General features: G+C 48.4%; 1 protein-coding gene across 1 annotated transcript; it reads right to left on the bottom strand.

Moving 5' to 3' along the window:
* Window positions 1-5,161: 5,161 nt before the first annotated feature.
* On the bottom strand, window positions 5,162-7,574 carry RHOB (ras homolog family member B). The gene has a single exon (XM_027623444.2). It carries the CDS (start codon window positions 7,201-7,203, stop codon window positions 6,613-6,615), a length of 591 nt encoding a protein of 196 aa, XP_027479245.1. The 5' UTR covers window positions 7,204-7,574; the 3' UTR covers window positions 5,162-6,612.
* Between the last annotated feature and the right edge of the window lie 14,075 nt (window positions 7,575-21,649).

Here is a 21,649-nt window from a genome sequence, read left to right as displayed (position 1 = left end):
TTGAAGATTCCAAAAGAACAGAAGGGAAATTAAGAAGCTTGGGTAGCTGAGTTGGTTGAACATCCGACTCTTGGTTTGGCTCAGGTCATGATATCGAGCCCCGTGTCAGGCTCCACACTCAGCGCAGAGTCTGCTTGAGATTCTCTCTCTCTCCCTCTGCCCCTCCCCCCACTCATGCACCTTCTCTCTCTCAAAAAAAAAAAAAAAAACTTAAAAAAAAGAACAGAAGGGAATTTTTAAGCCACCAAGTGTAACTTACAATTGGCTGTTGGATACAGTTTCTCCTGAACCCCACTGACCTGGTTGGCCCTCATGGGGTTTCTGCCTAACCTGGCCACCCCCTTAAAGCAGAAGTCTCCTCCCCTCCCCACAGAGCATCACCATCCAGCAAGACCTTAAAATCACCTAAAGCAGCTCCTCAGGGAGACAAAGGAGCTCCCTTTCCCTGTTGCCTAAATGCCACTTTCTAAGACCTATCTCCCAGTACTTGCTTCTTCCAAGGAAGGTTGATCCAATTGATGAATGTCTCCTCGCTTCAGGGGAGACTTTTCTCATCCATATAGATTGCAGCCTTTCCTCGTGAACTGAACAGCACACACTAGTCTAACTGTACAGAAAGCACACGGACTGTGGTCTGAGAAGGAAGGTGAGAACAAGAAAGACGGTGTTCATCCAAAGGTACCCCATACTCAGTGCATATAAAACCATATTCAATGTGGCCTTCCAGTGCCTTCCAGTGCCCTGCCTCCAAATGCTTATTCTTGCCTTAAATAATGGCATCAGCATCCTCAATGTCACCCAAGCCAGAATCCTGGAGGTCAGCATGGTGCCTCCCACTCATATTCCCATACCTTCTACCTCCTGGATGCCTTTCTGACCTGCCCTTTCCTGCCCATGTTGGTGTCTTGGTTCAGGCCTTCTCATCTCTACCTGGACCAGGAAAAAGTCTTCTTCACTGACCTTCTTGCCTCTGGTTTTCCCTGCTCCAATACATCCTCCACACTGTAGTCAGGGTGATTTTTCTCAAATCAGTATCCCACCATATACGTAAGGTTGTCGTCCCGGAGCCAGACAGCCTGGGTTCAAATCTGTATGAGTTCTGAGACCACAAGCAAGATCTGTTTGTCTAACAAAGCAAAATGTTTGTCTAACATTCTGAGGCTCAGTTATCCCACCAGGAAGTGAGGATAACAGTATCTACCTGAGTGTCGTCATAGAGATTGTGGTATACTGCTTCTAAAATGGCTCCCCCCAAAAAATAAAAAAATAAAATGGCTCCCAATGGTCCCACCTTCTGGTGTGCATGCCCTTAGGTAATGCCCTCCCACTTACTGTGCATTGGACCCAGTTACTTGCTTCTCATAAATAGAATACAGCTAAAGTAATGGAATGTCACTTCCAATATTAGATTATAGAAGATTTGGACGTCTGTCTTGCCCACACTCTCCCTCCCTCTGGCTCTTCTCTCCCACTTGCTCTGATAAAGCAAGCTTCCATGTTGTGACTGCCCTATGGAGAGGCCTACATGGCAAGGAGCTAAATGTGGCCTCAGCCAATGAGAACTGAATCCTGCTAGCAACCAAGTGAGTGGGCCGAAGAACAGATCCTTCCCCGGGGGAGCCTTGAGATAAACCCAGCCCCAGCCAACACCTTGGTTACAGTTTTAGGAGAGACCCTTAGCCAGGGCACGCAGCTAAGCTGTGTCTGCATTCCTGACTCACAAAAACTGTGAGATAATAAATGTTCTGAGCCACTAAGTTTTGAGATAATCTGTTATGCAACAATAGATTACTAAAACGATACAGATGAAGGGTTTAGAATAGGACCTGATGCAGAGCCAATAAATATTAGCTCTCATCATCATCATTATAATTACTTGTTTGGACATCCTGCTAGATGGAAGGCTCTAGGAGGGGATGGAAGATGCCTGCCTATTTGTCTACTGGGTCCCAAGCTCCTGGCATAATGCTAAGCACAGAGTCTTTTAGTCAACAGGAAATACTGATGAGTAGAAGAATGGTCAGGAAGGAATGAACTGGGTCCTCCAGACTCATACCGCTCAGGCCAGAAAAGGGGCTGCTGAGGGTTGGGGGGCTGGGGAGCAGCCCGGGTGCCCAGGTTCTCCCTCCAACCAGAAGATGGACCAAGTAAAGTGGGAAGAGACTGTCCCCCAACAGGCTGGAGTACAAGGTCCCTTTGTGGTAGTCCAGCCTCCTCGAGCCCAGGCTATATGTTTCCCAGGAGCCCAGTTACCACAAAGCTCACCCTTGTATCCACCCGAGCCCTGGAAGGCACAGAGAAAACAATGAAACCATCATCACCAAACTTCTTTCCTGGCCTGTGTGTGGACAGGGAGGGCAGGGGAGTAGCTGTGTTTGTCTTGGCTGGGTAACACCATTTTTCTTCACTGAAGAAATATATGCCAGAGGTCCTAAAAGTAGAAGGTAGCTCTCACCCAAGAGAGCTTTATTCCCAGAGGCCCAGCCCCACAGTAATACAAAGAAGCTATATCTCCTACCTACACATCCCTGGGCCCTGTTTTAAGACTCAGTTCGAATGCCCCCTCCTCCATGAAGCCCTCCCCAACTTCCCAGGCTCCTGTTGGCACCCTGGGCTTAATGCCTCCATTTGAGCATGCTGTATTCAAAGTACTAGTGAATGCATTTCCGGAATTGCCTGGCCCACCAGGCCAAGGACCTTGCCCTATTTGCTTTTGTATCTCTCATCTTAGCAGCGCTGACAAAGTAGGTGCCAATGTTGAGTGAATTACCCAGAGCTGTTGCATTCTGAATTCAGAAGTGGCAGAAATAAATCTCCAGAAGGGCGGGAAACCCCCCGTTGCACAAGAATGTAGAGAAGATAGGGGTTACATGCAGTGCATCGGAGAAGGGAGGCTCTCAGAAAGTGCTGTACCCCCTGGGGTAAGGAAGTGGGGACTGCAGGGAGAGACCCCCCTCAGTCTGAGGAATTCCAGCTGCTTGACTTCCCTCCTCTGTGCAGGGACAAGGACCCTTCCTTATTCTAATCCAGTGGTTCTCAAAGTGTGGCCCCTAGGCCAGCAGCATCAGCATCACTGAAGATCTTGCTAGAAATTCAAGTTTTTGGGCCCCACCTCAGACCTCCTGGATCAGAAACTCTGGGGGCTAGGCCCAGCCATCTGTGTTTTAACCAGCCCTCCATATCATTCTGATGCATGCTTAAGTTTGAAAACTGCTATTCTAAGTACACTGAAAAAGAAGTACACACATATGAAAAAAAAATTGGAAATACAATCCAGATTGACTTAAAATCAAGATTAAATGAGAACCCGAGCCAATGCCCCTTGCTATGAAATGCCCAGGATCAATGAAACACCCCACTATTCTCTATGAAACAGCTCAACAGGCAATTAGATGAACTCAGCACATTTATTTTAAATGTGCAAAATGAATTTTCATATCCTAAGAGTAACACCAGATGTTTTACCTCTTTTTCCTAATTGATTTTCCAGCCTACAGCAATTCGTCTTTATATTTTCCAGTTGGATCCCAATGCAGCAAGAAGAGTGTGTTCCGGCAGGATTATTAAATGCCATGCATTTTAAAATAAGCATAACTCAGGCCGCCATGCGTCATCTGGGTGGTTGTCTCCCCAAAATTATTTAAAAAAAGAAAAAACGCAGACAGCCCTAGGTACCAGGCAGATTTGAGCAGGCAGGAAACCCAGAAAAGGCCCTTTCAAAGGGCTGGGTCTCCAGGCTCTTGGCTGGTTACAAAGCTGAGTCCTGGGCAGTGAGCCCAAGCCTGAGCTCTTCTCCAGAGTCCTGCACTCCCTGGTACAGAAGGATTTGCTCGCTGTAAAACCTGCAAATCAACATTTTGTTTTTCAATGGGAAGTTTTGTCTTTAAAATGGAGAAGAAAAAGTAGGCTCTGGGGATGGAGGTTGAGTGGGGCCGAGGGGCCAAGGAAGGGGGGAAGAAGTGGCTCAGAGAAGAAGCCAGTTTGGGTGGACCCTCTCCCACTCCGCACTTGGGAGAAGCCCAGACGATTCCCCTCTGTGGGCTGATAGGCCTGGAGGCGTGGGAGGCCCTGCTCTGGTCAGGTTGAAGTGGGGGAAAAGTCACCAGCAACCAGGTTTGCCTCACACAACAAAAGCCCTTGGGAATCTGGGGAAAGACAGGGAATTGAAGCCTCAAGCTTTGAAGGGAATGACTTCAAAAGGAAACTTCTCCGTCTCTGCTCTCTGCCATGATTGCCAGAAAACCAGAAAGTGCTGATTCCAAAAACAAAACCCACAAATCTCAGGTCATTGGGAGAGGGGGGCACTATTAGCCATTTTCCCTAGCAGCTGCAGACAGCAGGCAGGTTTGAGCCCCAACGCCTGGAACAGGATTTTAATGTGGTCTCCCGGTGAAACTCTGCCCTGCCCCGTCCCCACCGATTCTGAGACCCCCTGCAGCCGACTGGGTGTCTGAAATTGGAGCTCATCCTGACTACATCTCAAAACGTGGCTGCCCCAACTTTAAATAACAGCCACCCCAAACATCCAATGTTCTGTCCATTACGTGGCCAGTCTCTGAACTTCAAATACAGCATTCTAGCTTCCTAATAGACACACACCCAGATGAAAGTTTGATGATCGAAGGATCAGGTCATGATTTGGGCTCTCCCCCACTTCTACCCCCAGAGCTCTGGCCCCAAAAGTAACAATCTACAATCCTACGGGGTGCTGTGGAACCCTTTTGAGGATGTGAAGGGAATCCAGTAACCAGCCTCCTAGACAGAGAGCTCGGCCCCACACCTGTGATTAACCAAAAAAAAGTTACCTAAATTTAAAATGCACAGATGACAACTTTTCAAGTTTCAAGGGGTAGGAAGCAAAGGCTCCACAGACTTAGACACAGTGTTTTTAAAGACAGACAGACAATACACATCAGGTCAAAGGTTTGGGACCTGGGTGCCTGGGTACCCCAGTCATCTTCCTCGGAATGGGGACAGGAGTAACTGGTTTCCCATGGCGACTCAAACCCCACACAGCCCCCCAGGGATTTCAGCCTCATCTACCACAAACACTACCAGGGAAATGGAGTGGTGGCAAGAAAGTATCTTGCCTAGCAGAAGTATCCCCTTGCCCCAAATTCACGAGGATAAATCTTTACACACTATTAAATCACAGGAGCCATTTTATAAATGTCATCATAGTCTTTTAATATTTTACATAAAAAACTGTATACACAGCTTATAGAACTTTTATGTAAACATCGTAAGCTCACCACTTTGTCATTTGTCAGTTTATTTAAAAAATAAAAAAACAAGACAACAATTTAGTAGAAGTACCACTGGGTGGGGAAGGGAGGGTGAGAAAGGAGAGACCAGGGGCAGGTTCATTCTCTGTACAGAGATGCAGAGAAAATTTCACATAGCTTTCGAGACTGCCTTGTGAAGGAAAAAAAAAAAAGGAAGGGGGAGTTAAATAGGTCCCAATACTTGTTACTGCCCTTTATCAAAATAGTGCGCATACCTGCACAAATAAAATCGCAAAACAGTGTTGCCACTTTTTCAAGAAAACAAAACAAAAATTAGTGGTTTCTTTTTGTTTTTTAAAAGTCATCTTTTAAAAAAAAATCAGAAGTAGATGAGGTTACAGCGTACAAGGATGGTCAGAATGCTACTGTCTTATGCAAATGACAAGAGCATTAAGTGTCAAACAATTGTGCAAAGAATTCTTTCAAAAAAAACAAAAACCAACAAGTTTTAGCTTTTTAAATAAATCAAATAACATCAGTTTCTTGGACCGAACAATTTCCACTTGTATGACAGGCACAAAGTTCGCTTATGGCAAATAACGACCCAAAGCACTCTCTCCCTCCTCCTGCCCGGGGCCGGTGAGGGGTTCACCTGGGGCTGGCCCGCAGGATCCGAGAGAGTCTGGAAGTTGTGTCCTCTCAGCCCCACGGCAGTTGCAAATGTCTTCCCCAGGGGTTGGCAAGCTGGCCAAGTCCTGTTCATGCTTGGATGGGCGCCCGACCCAGGCTGGGCCGGGGCTCTTCCGGCGCCCTGTCACTCCACCCACCACCACCATTAAATAACACCATCCCACCTTCGAAAATAAAATTATATCTATATTTATATAACACCCCATCCTCCCCGGCCCTCCCCTCCCGCAGTTCCCGCGGTCTATGGTACAGACAAGGGACAGCAGGCGCTCGCTGGGTTCTGGGCGAACATCTGATGGGGCGCGGCTGCACCCCGGCGCCAAGCTCTTCTCCGGGGACCAAAGGCGGGGGTGGGTGAAAGTGGGGCGGGGGAATGGAACAAACACACAGCCACACACTCTGAAGAGGCTTGCCTCTTCAGAAAAGGGTGCTCGGGGGACCCTTGGCACTCAGCAGGCGCCCGGGCCTGTGCAACACAGCCGGACGCACACAGACACTGGAAAGGGGGCGCCCCGTGCCTCCCACGCCGACTCCCGGCGCCAGAGCCAGAACCAGAGCCGCCGGGTCACAGCCGCCGGGCCGGTGGGGTCCTTGGGGGACGCGGGTCTCCCCTTCTTCGGGCTCGAGGTGCGGGGTGGGGGGTCGGGCCCGAGAGGGGGAGTCGCGCCGGCAGGGGCAGGCAGGGCGGGCGCGGCCCTCATAGCACCTTGCAGCAGTTGATGCAGCCGTTCTGGGAGCCGTAGCGCTTCTGCAGCGCGGCGCGCGTGGCCGTCTCGAAGACCTCGCGCACGCCCTCCTTGGTCTTGGCCGAGCACTCGAGGTAGTCGTAGGCTTGGATGCGCACGGCCATAGCGCGGCCGTCATCCGTGCGCACGGGTTCCTGCTTCATGCGGGCCAGCTCCGTGCGGACGTGCTCGTCGCTGCGCAGGTCTTTCTTGTTGGCCACCAGGATGATGGGCACGTTGGGGCAGAAGTGCTTCACCTCGGGCACCCACTTCTCGGGGATGTTCTCCAGCGAATCGGGGCTGTCCACTGAGAAGCACATGAGGATCACGTCGGTGTCTGGGTAGGAGAGCGGCCGCAGGCGGTCGTAGTCCTCCTGGCCCGCCGTGTCCCACAGCGCCAGCTCCACCTGCTTGCCGTCCACCTCGATGTCGGCCACATAGTTCTCGAAGACGGTGGGCACGTACACCTCGGGGAACTCGTCCTTACTGAACACGATCAGCAGGCACGTCTTGCCGCACGCGCCGTCGCCCACCACCACCAGCTTCTTGCGGATGGCCGCCATGAGCGGGCCGGGCCCGGGCAGCAGGAGGGGGCCCGCGAACGCCTCGCTGCCGTCCCGCTCGCCGCTCACCTCGGGCTGCGCGCTCGGGGGCGAGGGTCGCTAGCTGCACCCGGGCCCCGCGGTGGCGCGTTCTCTCGGTGCGCTCAGGCTGCCGCGGCGGGGGCGCGGGGGCATAGGGCGCGCCGGGCGTCTCCGCGCTGCTCCCGGGCGGTGGCCGCTCTTCTCGCCCCGGGCCCGGGGCCCGCGCCTTTGTGCGCAAACGGTGGCTGCAACAGCAGAGCCGGCCTAGTCCCCTCCCCGGTTTGTATAGATTTCGCCCAGGGAACAGGGGAGCACTCGACTACAGCCAGACTGCGGTGGCAGATGCAGGCTGCGGCCCTAGCGCCCGCTATTTAAAGAGTTCAGCCACTTTCTTAATATAGCCGCCCAATGGGAAGCGAGCCGACTGAGCTCATCGCTGCGGAGCTTGGCTCTGATTGGCCACCCGCTGCAGCCCAGGGGCGGGGCCGGCCGAGCTTGATTGACGGCCCAGGCCGCGGGGCTGGGAGAGGCGGGCGACTGGGGAGTCTGCGCCTCCGCTGGCGCTGCGGGGCTCTGGCCGCCCCAGTGTTCCCCCCCCGCTGCCTTGGCCGCGTCCTCTGCGCGACGGGCCAAGGCCCCGAGCTGGCGGCCTGGAGCCTGCGGGGCCCGGGCGAGCGGTTCCGAGAGAAGGCAGCACTTTGTGGGGCGTTGGCGACTCCCTCCCACTCAAAATTGTCCCGCTTCCGTGCAAACTCCCAGCGGTGGCCGGACCTGTGGGGGAGGGAGCGGCCCCTTTAAGCGGTTTTGTTTTTAAATAAACACACACACGTTGGTTTCCAAGGAAGGTTTTGTTCTTTCCTTTCAGAAGAGGCCCCTTCCCTCGTCTAGTCCGCCACTCCCAACTCCCCCCCCCCCCCCCGGGGACTCTTCGTGGGACAACATTAGGTTCGGACCCGTGAGGCCAAGAGCTGACTGTGAGCTGGGTGGGCCTGGGCCTGGCCTCCAGTTCTTCCAAGTCCTATCGCCACCGCTCCTCCTCTCCACGGTCCACACCAAACACCGTCCCTCCCCTCCATCTCTAGGTGAAGATCAGGGGAAGGAGGGACCGTGGAAAAGGAAGGTTGGGGCTGGTTGCAGGACTTTATGTCCACTTGGAGGAAGTTGCAAGGCAGAAAAATGCAGCTTTGGTCCGGTTTGCATGATTAATTCGGATCCTGGTAGTCAGGCTGCGAACTGTCTGAAGTAAATAGTACAATAAAATCCAACAACCTCCCACCCCACTGGGCAAGAAGAGGGTGAGGCCTGAGGCTGGGGACAGAGAGGGGCAGACAGGGAGCTTGCAAGTGAGGACACAGCAAATTAGTGTCTGGTGGGGTGCTAGATCTTCTCCTACACACCAGGACTTGATTCATCTACCCCAGAGTGGGATCTAGAAGGACCTCAGGCAAAGGATTTCACAGGACAGAAGAGTTTGAAAAAAACAGAGAGGTGAGGGGCGCCTGGGTGGCTCAGTTGGTTAAGCGACTGCCTTCGGCTCAGGTCATGATCCTGGAGTCCTGGGATCGAGTCCCGCATCGGGCTCCCTGCTCAGCGGGGAGTCTGTCTCGTGCTTTCTATCTCTCGTTCTCTCTCTCTCTCAAATAAATAAAATCTTTAAAAAAAAAAAAAACAGAGAGGTGGGAAAGAATAAGACAAACTCTAAAAACAGGGACTAGCTTAGGGTGACTGGCATGCTGCTGGTTACTCTTGATGGAGAGAGAGAGAGTTGAAACTCAGGTTGAGGCCAATCATGGAGGGCTAAAGTACCAACTACACAGTTTGGGCCATATCCATCGTTGAGGCAGCGGGGTGCCTACTGGTTTTTTAGCAAAGGAGAGACTCACACATCATGATGAGGTTATGGCCTCATATTTCTGCCTCCCTATCTAAGACTGGAAGCTGGTGGAGAGGCAGGATTCTGTCTTACCTCAACATCCTGAAGCACAACGCCTGACCCTATGAAAGAACCAGTAAATGACTGTGGAGAATTCACCTAAATGCTCAGGAACTCAGAACTTTCTGGGGTCTCCTACCTCAGATTCCAGGCTCTGTGTTGACAGCCATCCAGCCAAGCAGCCAGCTGTAACTAAGCTGTGGTCTTTTCACGTATGATTCGTATGTTGAGGTCTGGGTCTCTACATGAACACCACAGATAGAACAAGTCAAATAAGACAGTAGCACCCTAATCCCTAGACCCGGTCCTATAGGGAACATATTGAAACGCCCAAACCGGCTTCCCTCACACTGGATAAGCTCCACTGTTTGTGTTTTTCAGATCTAAGGAACAAGTAAATAATTTTTTCACAGTGGGATCCCACAGGAGAAAAGAAGGGTTTTTTTGATCATTGGTTTAGGGTTCCCACCTGGAAACTTTTCTTTTTTCTTTTTTTTTCTTTTCTTTCTTCTTCTTCTTCTTCTTCTCCTCCTCCTCCTCCTTCTTCTTCTTCTTCTTTTTTAGTTAGCCTGTTAGAAAAATTTTATCTAAATTTTTCTTGTTTTAGTCAAAACCTTTTATAGCTGCATTGTTAAAAACACGGCTTTCCTTTATCTTAATATAGCTTGAGAATCTTGGCTATGTCCTTAAGCTTCAAATATTAAGAAAAAATATCAAACAAAACTTTGTATCATGTATTTTTTGAAAAACTGAAATACAAAGAATCAGGAAGAGAGATTCAATTCACTCATTTCCTGACTCTCAGACATAAGATATGAGTGTTCCAAGCCTGAGCTTAAATATCGCAATAATTTCTAAAAATACTCAGTTGGTAAATATGCCAAAGTAAACAAAGAGAAAAATCCGTGTTCTGCAGCAAGTGCTCTTCATGCTGTTCATTTTTATGTCCAGGATACGTTGACAAACTCTGTGGAAACAGACTACTTCGAAGACTGCACCACTCACAGAATAAACTTTTCCAAACTAGGTGATGTGCCAGACAGGCTCCTCCCTGCGCCCCCTCTGCCAGCACAGGATACTCCCACTGAAGGGCAAGGGCAGGGATTGGTCCCTGAGAAGAAATCATGTTACAAATTAGCTTTGTTAACATATAGACTCACTGTGTGGCAGAGCCTACACCAGTGAGAGAGGGAAATGATCCCTCAGACAAAAGAGAGATGTTAATCTATCTCCAATCTTCAGTTTCATTTATTTGGGTCATTGTTTTGTTTCGTTTTGTTTTGCCCAGTGTTTCCTATAGATCCTGTAAATTACCCCCCAATTGCTCTCAGACAAGACCAGATACTGGAATGTTCATTAGATTTTAGTGCCACCTTGTGGCAATCTTAATAGGGTGTGTGTGTGTGTGTGTGTGTGTGTGTGTGTGTGTGTGTGTGTGTGTGTGTGTGTGTGTGTGTAATGTATATATGATTATAAAAACTCTTATCTAGTTAAAAAGCATGCGTTTTATGACGATTTTTATTTTAAGATTTTTTCACAGGATTTCAAACCCTAGAGTTTTACAAGTAGATTCTTTAGAAATTCTTCACATATATATTTATACATCTATTCACATAGATATTTATACACACGTACAGCTATTTTCATATACACCTAAGAAATTAATTCCTTCCTAAATAGTAACTTTTTTTTTCTTTTCAAGTAGGCTCCACACCGTGGACCCCAAACCAGGGCATGAACTCATGACCCTGAGATCAGGATCTGAGCTGAGATTAAGAGTCCAACACTGAACGAATGAGCTACCCAGGAGCCCATTACATTAGAAGTTACATTTAGTAACTTCTAAATGAGATTTGAAGAAAGAGATAAAACCTATGGCATCTCACTAATTTATGTAACAATGGACTTCTTTTGCCTAAATATAATATAGAGAAATGTAAAACAACTTTAACTACAAAAATCATCTTCTTTTTTCTCCAGTTCAGAAAATAATTACTGGATATTCTGGTATAATTAGAAGTAATAATGATTTATTTACCAATAGGCATTTACTGGGAATCAGAAATGCCACACACATTCCGGACAGTATTTGATTTTTAATTTTTTTTTTCCACTTTAAGGAGTAGCTTGAAGTCTCTAGGACTACTGTCAACCTTCCATCTCAGTGCAATGAGCTCTGAAACAGGAAAGTCTCTTCTAAAACCACCCATGCAATTGCAATGTGGGAAAACCAAGGAGGTCCCATTTGGTCCATTTGGGCCCATTCGGCCATGAGTTACATAGTGAGCCTTCGAGCTACTTTCTGAGGTCTCCAGCTATGAGCCACAGCAGGTGAAACATCCATCTCCTGCCCTAGGGTTGTGGTCCGATGGGACCCAGACCTAAGACAGGGAAGGCTGGGCTCACTGGAGAACCACCATAGCTAAACTGTTAAACTTCAGAATGTGGGCGTTGAACTCAGATCAGACAGACACCTGTCTGTCCAGCCCAGGGCCAGGTCAAGGGGAATAGGCAGTGGGCAGTGGGGCAGATCCTAATCACTCTAAAATTTTGCTGTGTCCCATTCCAGTAGCCGTTAGCTGCATGTGGCTGTTGAGCACTTGAAATGCTGCTCATGCCACTGAAGAGCTAAGTTTTTAATGTTATCTGATTTTAATCAATTGAAGCTGAAATAGAAAAACTGATATTCAGGGGGAGGAAATGGGGAGATGTTGATCAAAAAGTACGAACTTCCAGTTACAAGATGAATAAGTTCTAGGGATCTGCTGCGCAGCATGGTAACTGTAGTTAATAATACCATATTAATACTTGAAAGTTGCTCAGAGAGTAGATCATAAGTGTTCTCGCCACAAAAAAAAGAGATGGTAATTACATGATGTCGTCAAGGGCTTAGCTAACACAGTGGCTGTAGTGGTAATCATTTTGCAATATGTAAGTGTATCATATCAACACTTTAAACTTATCCACCTAGAACTTACCCAACGTTTTATGTCAATTATATTTCAATAATAATGCTAAAAGAAAGAACTGAATGAATACTGATATGGACCACAAAAAATTAAAAAAATAAAAACGGATATTTAATTCAGTTAGTGGGAAACTTTTACATATGTTTGAAACAACTTAGGTATGTGAATCTACTTTTTCCTACTGGAAATTTTATGGAGTCCAAATACAGATTGAAGGATGCCTGGGTAACTCGGTCAGTTAAGCGTCTGCCTTCAGCTCAGGTCATGATCCCAGGGTCCTGGGATTGAGTCCCACATCGGGCTCCCTGCTCAGCGAGAAGCCTGCTTCTCCCTCTGCCTGCTGCTCCCCCTGCTTGTGCGCTCTCTCTCTCTCTGACAAATAAATAAATAAAATATGTAAAAAAATAAAAAAACAAAACAAATACAGATTGAGTATTTTCAATGAAAATTTAGCACCCGAATTAAGATGTAAACATGTAAAAAACACATAAAATAGTCCATAAATATATTTTATATTAATTACATATTGAAATGATAATATTTTAGATACAGTGAATATATTTTTAAATATATTAGATTTAATATGTTGGGTATGCTTGGATATATAATTCAAATTAATTTACTTCCTTAATGGTTTTTAATGTGACAACTAGAAAATTTTAAATCACACACGTGGGGGTGCCTGGGTGGTTCAGTCGGTTAAGCATCTGCCTTCCGCTCAGGTCATGATCTCAGAGTCCTGGGACCGAGCCCCGCATCGGTCTCCCTGCACAACGGGGAGTCTGCTTCTCCCTCTCCCTCTGCCTGCCGCTCCCCCTGCTTGTGCTCGCTCTGTCTCTGTGTCGGATAAATAAATAAAATCTTTAAAAAAAAAAAATCGCACACATGGTTCACATTACCCATCTCTTGGATGGCACTGCTCTAAAATGTCTACCAGTCGGGGCACTGGGTGGCTCCGTCAGTTAAGCATTTGCCTTCCGTTCAGGTCATGATCCTGGTGTCCTGGGATCAAGCCCCACATTGGGCTCCTCGCTCAGTGGGGAACTTGCTTCTTCCTCTCCCTCTGCTGCTCCCCCTGCTTGTGCTCTCTCTCTCTCTGTGTGTGTCAAATAACATAATAAAATAAAATAAACTGTCTACAAGTGCACGTGGCTCTCTGGCTACTCCCTCACACATCGTCTCAGGGAGTAACTTTTGTATGAGCCCCCTGAAGCCTGTTAATCTTCCTATGGGTATAATTTCCTTTTATTTGTGCCAAACTCACTGCTGGGTTTCATTTCAGAGGGCCCAGACACTCAGCTGAACACTGTGGCTAGGATAATCTGGAGCCTCCCGACCCCCCTTTCCCCCGCTGCTCTCCAGGCCAGGCACCCCCTCGCCTTTCATCTGCCCCCACTACAGCAGCAGCCCCTCCCTAGTAAATCCAGCTCTCATCCCGACACCCGGGAGGTATGCTCCTCAACAGTGGAGGCTGTTTGGCCTTTCTACGTGGTGACATATTTTCCTCTCCAAATAAGAGAATCAAAATCTAGTCCTCTTCCAATTTTGGTAGTAAAGTGGGGGCTGTCGGTTTGTCTCTGGAACTCTCATTAAACCTCAGTCCTCTCAATTTAATTCAGCAAACACGGATTGAGGAGGGGGTGGAGGAGGGGAAGTAAGGGCACAAAAGATAAGTAGGGCCATCATGTAACCATCATGTAAAGACACACACACACACACAGGTGGGTCGCAATATCACTAATATGTAAATGAAGGGTGGAGAAGACTTCACACAGGAGGTCACATTGAGCAGAGCCTTGACTAACAAGTAGGATTTTTCCAGAAGAAAGAGATGCCCATTGGCACCATCTAGAGCACTGACTGTGTAGCTATTATGTGCACAAAGCTTCCAATCGGAGCCATCTGATGAAAAAGGAGAAGTAGCAATGGGCAGAAGTAGAAAAAAACGCTCCTCCTTCTATGCATGAGATTTGCCTGATGGTGGCAGCCACATGAGGTCGGCCTCGCCCTGAGGACAGAAGGGAAGGAGAAAGGTCACAAGAACGTGCCATTATCGACAGCGTTACAAAATCCACCCCAGCAAATGCTTGCCGATCCTGTGGCGAATGCTGAGATCGCACATACATTTGTTACTTTAGCAAAAGCTCCGGGAAAGCGGTGTGAAGATGAAATAAGCCGAAGGGAGGGGAGCCTCACACCAGGAGGCTGGAGACCTGCTCGCCAGACCTCCTAGCTCCTGGCCGCCCAGCTAGGAACAGACCCTCCCTTCTGGGTCTCAGTTTCCCCATGAGAGGTAGTACTCCAAGGCTGGAAACTCAGGTGTCCACAGGGGTCCTGCAGGTCGCATAACTGTGTGTAACACTGGGCGGTGGTGGAAACTGGGGGGAACCAGAGAACATGCCATATCTAAGTTATCAAAGTCCAGAATTGGAAAGCAAACCACTGCATTGCCCGAAAAGGACAAGCAGAGCAGACTAGATTTGGCCAGCAGAATCAGTTTGTGAACCTTACGAGATAAATTTCATTTTTAATGAATCAAAGGGGCTCACCTACAGAAAAATAATATCATTGATCCTTTCATAAAGTCAAAAAAATATATAAAGCAAAAACAAAGTTTTTTATTTAATTTTATTATCCAAAATCTTATTTCTTTGAATTGCTTAAACTGAGGTCCAAAAGATGAAATATTCCAAAGTATGGAATCTAGGGAAATGTGGTCTTACATAGAACATTCTCACAGCTGAGAGGGGGTTAGCATTCAGTTGCGGGGGGGGGGGGTGTTACCCCCTGATGTCAATCCAGAGGGCATTAACACCAGGTTTTTTCCTCTTCCCTGTTTTCAGTCTTGAAAGCAAATGATCTAATCAAAGTATTTATACAGAGATGATTCACTTCTTGTGTTATCTTATGATGTCAGAATTTTGCAATAGGGAGGAGCTGAATTCACAATGGATTTCCACACTCCAATGTGGCTCCAGTGAAGAAGTTTATAGCACGAGGCAGAGCCTGGATGGGGAGCCACTGCTCAGAACCGGAATCTGGGGAGCAGACAACATAATCTGGAGGAGGCAGTAATGGATATGCTTTACCTGCCATCCCTGGGCCTCTGTTTCCACCCCAACCATACAGGTGGGTGGAACATGGCTCAACAAAAGAAACCATTCTTCTTGAGAACCTTCAGTCAGAAAGGAGAGCACAGGAGACTCTCTCTTTTAGACAGCTCAGTTGGAACTGCTTCATCTTTGAAATGTGGAGTTGTGTGATTGCTATTCAGCTCGGTCACAGAGTATGCTGAAGAAAGAAGTTGGTGCATTTATAGTGTGGAAATCTCAGTGCTATGCCTCTGAAGGGACTGAACTTGATTCATTGCGCTAACATGTGTTGGTTGCCTCCCGCATGCCTGCCAGCCTCTAAGGAGCTCAAGAACTTAGCATATGCAGCATCTCACAGCTGCTGAACTTCCAGTGTCTGAATGAGGTAGAGGCAGGGCTTGAACCTGGCAGATAGGAATGGTGACAGCCACCTGCTCTCATTCAATCATTTGTTCTGCGAACATACCCAGTGCCACCAGTGGGATACAGGAGGAATCAGATAGAGCCCCTGCCCTCAAAGGAGCTCCAGTCCATAAATATGATGGCGACCCAGTACAATAATTATAACAACTAAACTGAATGCTTCAGTCTAGTGTGGTGAGTGCTACATTGGGTAGGCCCAGGGGAGGGGCCTGAGGAGGTCAGAGAAGGCTTGAACTAAGTGGTATGTTGGCACTTTGGTGGCCTTCATTGAACCACATCCCCTAGTATTCATCTCTTGTGTGGTCCCCTCCCATGATGAGTCTGAGTTTGGCCTGTGACTAGATTAGGCCAATGGGACATCAGCAAGAATGCAAGTTGCAGCTAGATAAGTACTCACACATTCTTCTTGGAACCTGGCTGCCATGCTTTAAGGAAACTCAATACAGCAGGTGGAAGAGCCCATATGGAAGAGAATTGCGCTTCTGACCAAGAGTCTCAGCTAAGCTCCAGCTGGTGGTCAGCAGCAACTGCCAGCTATGTGGGTGGGGCCATTTGAACCTTCCTTCCTAACACCTCAATAAACACCATGGGGAGTAGAAGAACGGCCTGAGTTGACCCACAGAATCCTGAGAAATAATAAATTGTGACTTTTGTAAGCCACTATCTGTTCGGATGTTTCGTTCCAAAGCAATGGATAACCAAAACAAGCAGGGTCTTGATGGTTGCACAGAAGTTAGCCAGGCCAAGAGAGGAAAAGAAAGGCATTCTAGAGTATGAAGGCATGAGATAGCAAAACAGTTACAGGTACTAGGCAGATCGATATGGCCGGCATATGGGACATAAGGTAGAGAGAAGCAGTTGCTGGAACTAAGACTGGCCGGGCTCAGACCAGAGCCTCTGCAGATGGGTGAGGAATTCCAAAACCACCCCTAGGTTCAATGATTCACTAAGAGGACTCACAGAACTCAACATAGTTGTACTCACAGCTGTGATTTATTAGAACAACAGGATGCCAAGCAAGATTAGCAGAAGGAAAGGCACATGGAGCCAAGTCTGGGGAAACCCAGGTGCAAGGGAAATTGTGTTTCTTGAGGGTGCTGTATCCTCTCCCAGGGAGTCATGGGAGAGGGTACAGGACACACTCACTTCCCCCAGCAGTGAGTTGTGACAACACATGTAAAACCTTGCCTTCTCTCTTATTAGAGAATCAGTGCCCAGGATTTTTACCAGCGGCCATGATGCTTGATTTTTTATGTCAACCTAACAAAGCTATGGTACCCAGTTATTTGGTCAAACACTAAACTAGACATTGCAATGAAGGTATTTTTCAGATGTGATTAACATATAAACCAGTAGATTTTAAGTAATGTGATTACCATCCACAATGTGGGTGGGTCTCATCCAACCAGTGGAAGACCTTCCGAGCAAGCCCAAGGTGTCCCGAAGAAGAAAGAATTCTCCTGGAGACTGCAGCATAGACACCCAGCCTGTGTTTCCAGCCTGCTCCCCTGCAGAATTTGGGCTCCACTCTGAATTTCCAGGCTGCCAGTCTGCCCTACAGATTTCAAAGTTGCCAGCCCCCACAATTACATGAGCCAGTTCCTTAAAATGAATCACTCTCTCTCTTTCTCTCTCTCTCCATGTATGTATATCCCATTGGTTCTGTTTCTCTGAAGAACTGTGCTAAGTACCCTCTGCCCGGCATGTGCCCAAATTCCAGACTCCCAGAAGAAACGAGGTGTTTAGCATGGGCTATTGTGTTTGCACAAACAGTTTAGATCGAGTGAGCTGCTCTTCTCAGTTAATGGTGGGGACAGTCCTAAAATCTCAGTTCCCAGATGCCCGTCAATGACAACCTGCTAAGCAGGCCTTTTTCTTTTTTTTTTTTTAAGATTTTATTTATTTATTTATTTGAGAGAGAGAGTACAGAAGGAGAGCGAGAGGGAGAAGCAGACTCCCCACCGAGCAGAGAGCAGAGAGCCAACGTGGGGCTTGATCCCAAGACCCTGAGATCATGACCTGAGCTGAAGGCAGACGCTTAGCCGACTGAGCCCCCCAGGAGCCCTGAGCAGGTCTTTCTAAGAATAAGCAGTAGGTCTGCATGTAAATTTCTTTCTGTACAGAAGGTAAGGAGTTTACATTGTAGGCAATAGAGAGTCATTGAATTTTTTAGGTGTAAATATATTGTTCCACGGAAGATTTTAGGTGTGCGTGAGGGAGAGAGGGAAGGATGACATACTGTTTTGTTTCATAAGGCCATGCCGGCAGCATGTGGGGAAGGGCCCAAAGAAGGGGCAAGTAGGGAAGTAGGCCTCCAACTCTCAGGCCTCTCTGGTCAACCAGGCAGAGCAAGGATGGAGAGAACGGGGTATATTTAAGAAAACAACAGGAGCTGTGGAAGGTGTGTTCCCACTTCCAGGCTGTTACTTCCCCTCCCAGTCAGTGAGAGCCTTAAAGCGGATGAGGGTGTGTGTGTCTGTCTGAGTCTGAGTCAGTCTGCGTCTGCATCTGGGTGTTGGGGCCATCTCACCTGCCACACCCATTCTCCAGAGGCTTCAAGAGAAGAGGCAGGAGAGGGCTAGATCTGTGTCCATCTAGGAGGTAGAGTCGGCTCTCTGGAACCCTGAGCCCCCCCACCCCCACCCCAGGGCCCTTGCCCTGGTCTCTCCCCTCCCACCACAATCCACATGGGGCTTGAGGCAGGGCCCAAAGGCACGCAGAGAATCTCAAAGCGGAAGCGATCCTAGAGTACAGCCCTAAGCTTGTACTGCTCCAGGTGTGGTCCGTGGACCAGCAACACTAGCATTTCTTGCAAGCTTGTTAGAGACACAGAATCTCAGGCCCCAGCCCAGCCCAGGCCTCTATAGAATCAGAACCCAGAGCTCCACAAAGTATGAACAGTCGAGTTTGAGAAGCACTGCGCTCAGCTTGTGCCCCGCCGACTGTGCTGGAGGAAACAGGGTAGCGGTGGTTCAAGGGAGTGTGTGCTGAGCCGGAGATCGCGGCTTCACCTGGGCCAGGGGCCTACCATCTGTGTAGTCCTGAGTATCGTCTTCCTCGGCATCAGTTCTCAGCCATGAACCGGGGCATTAATAGTGCCTCCCTCATTAGGCTATTGTGAGTTAAATGAGTTACAGCACGTAAAGTATTTAAAACGTGCTGTGTGCATCCCTGGAAACTGTGAGCTGTCCTTCCTGAGGGCTCCTCCAGCTTCTGCTTGTCCTGCCCCCTCCCATCAACACACACACACACACACACACACACACACACACACACACACACACACTCCCCCACTGCAGGGCCAGGGGAGCAGCCATTCTTCACTCGGCCTGCCCTCATGGGAGAAGACCCCTCCCAGGGCTCCTGGAAGCTGTGTCTGCTCCCTCGACCTAGGACAGCCCTTCAGTTCTTGGGAAAAGACTCCTTCTCCAAGTCTGCTCGTCTCCTGGCAGTTCTGGTCCCTACGACCCATCTCTGCAGGCCCTGGCTGCCTGCCTGGGAGCCCGCCTCTGAACACACGGTGTTTTGCCTATGCCTTTCTTAAGGGATGCTCCTGAGGTCAGGTCATGACTCCAGGGAGGGTCTCACTTGGCCCCTTAGACCTGCCAGTGCTGCAGGGCAGGCTGGTCTGATGGCTGCAGAATGAAGCCCCCTGCAGAGGCACTGCCACCAACGTATCCCAGGTGGAGTGGATTCTGAGCCACCCAGGTGAGTCCGTACGGAGCAGAGAGAATGTGGAACCCTCTGGCATCCTGGCCAAGGGGAGACCTAGGGAAAGGCAAGGCCCCTCAGTGGGCTCCCAGAATCATGAGAGGGTGGCCCAACTGTCTCTCCCATCTGTGTGAATCAACTTCAGCAATGTCCCCATTACCGTTAGGAGAGGGCAGAGGGTGGTACATCTCAAATGGGGAACGCGCTGCATGTCATTTTTTTTTCTTTTTTTTATTTACTTATTTTGAGAGAGAGCACGAGTGAGGGGAGGGGCAGAGGGAGAGGGAGGAGCAGACTCCCTGCCGAGCAGGGAGCCTGATGCGGGAATCGATCCCAGGACACTGGGATCGTGACCTGAGCTGAAGGCAGACGCTTAACCAGGTGCCCAGTGCGACAATCTCTTGACTACAGTTGAATTTAGAACTCCCTTTTAAACTTTTGGCTGATGTTCTTGAAATTTAAACAAAATAAATAAGCCCCTAGGAACAATAATGCCAGTGATGATTATTAACAATAAGTATCATAAATAACATTTTGCGGACTTGGTGTTAGCTATCGTTAAATTCTTGACATGTGTTATTTCATCTAATCGTCACAAGCCTGAGTAAGGTGTCAATATTGACAGCCTATTCAGAAGCTACCCCCTCCGCCTGCCCCTTTCTAGAGGATTCTGGCTTTGCCTGCTGGACAACAGGCTCTTTCCTATGATCATTAGTGGAGAAGAGAATCAAAAGGAGCTGAAAGCCTGAGTTGACTTACATTTTTGAAGGCCCTGGAGCTTCTCTGAGAAAAAAAAAAAAAAAAAAAAAAAACTTGTCCAAAAGGCCAGAAAAGTGGTCAAGAGAGAGCGGGGATAAGAGAGGAGAATCAGGGGGCACCTGGGTGGCTCAGTCGTTAAGCGTCTGCCTTCGGCTCAGGTCATGGTCCCAGGGTCCGGGGATCGAGCCCCGCATCGGGCTCCCTGCTCCGCAGGAAGCCTGCTTCTCCCTCTCCCACTCCCCCTGCTTGTGTTCCCTCTTTTGCTGTCTCTCTCTCTCTCTGTCAAATAAATAAATAAATAAATAAATAAATAAATCTTTTTTTTTAATTTAAAAAAAAAGAGGAGAATCTGTGGAGAGGCAGGCTTGAGGACAGGAGTCGGGGGAATTTGCTGGGTTGAGGGAATTCCTATTACATGTTTTATGCTATAGCTCCCCTTGGGCACTTTTTTGGGAGATTAATACACATGTTTTTATTTCTTTTCAAAAATTTTTTTGAGCTGGAGTTACGTGTCTTCTAGAAGCAACACAGAACGGAGCTAGAACTGAGCCAGCCAGTTTTATTTGTATTACACTATTATTATCCCCACCACTTAGAGATAAAGAAGCAGAGATTAGAAAGCTTAAATAACTTGCCTAGGGTTGCACTGCCAGTAAATGTCAAAAATAATTCCATTGAGCAATCTGTGCTCCTGGACAGCTAGCACTTACCCCGGTGGTTCAGAGGAACATGAAGACTGCTATTTCTAGGCTCCTCCAGGTCAAGGGTTTTCTAGTGGCCCAGATCGCACACAGAAGTGACTCCAGAACTCCTGGGTTGTGAATACCATTTTGTTCACTCCCTTCCTTGAAGTATGTTCCCCAAATTGTCCCCTCATCTTCCTTTCCCTCCATGACCGACACCCCCCCACCCCCCCCCACCGCCTACTTCCAGAAGCCGGCCTCTGGATGAGCTCCTCCCACCAGGCAGACACTGCCTGAGGTCTTCATCAAGCTTTGACCTTGCACTTTACAGCCAGTGGTTGCCATGGCGAGTGAGAGGCTGGCAGGCCTCGCAGGGCACAGCGGGTACAGGAAGTCCTGCCAAAATCATCCACTCCCTCCCTAATCATTTCTTGAGCCCACACTGGGAAAACAGCACTCCCTGGAGGCAATTCTCTTTCCTTTCTCTCTGAAACTCTTCCTGACTTAGAGCTCTATTGTCATAAAATAAAACTAAGCACGCCGTGGACCTCTTTAGGTTGTAGGACTTTAGCCCACATGCTGGCCGAGGGTGCCAGGAAGCCATTGTCGAAGAGATTGGACCATAGTAAAGACGGACCTGGCCGGTGAGAAGAGGGAACGGGGGACTTTTCTATTTTTTATCATATAATGGTTCGAGCATAAGAAAAGTATGAAGAATAATATCTGCTACCCAGCTCTGCTAATCTGTGAATTTCTCATATGCATTTCAAATCATTTTGGTACAGATGAAACCACAGCGTACCCCTCCCTAAGCCTGCTCCCGGACCTCCCTCTCTCAATTATGTTGTTTAACAT

The sequence above is a fragment of the Zalophus californianus genome, chromosome 8, assembly GCF_009762305.2.
Source record: "Zalophus californianus isolate mZalCal1 chromosome 8, mZalCal1.pri.v2, whole genome shotgun sequence".
In the NCBI taxonomy this organism is placed as follows: Eukaryota; Metazoa; Chordata; class Mammalia; order Carnivora; family Otariidae; genus Zalophus; species Zalophus californianus.
Note: the sequence above shows the minus strand (reverse complement) of the source record. Positions and strands in the feature narration are given on the sequence as shown.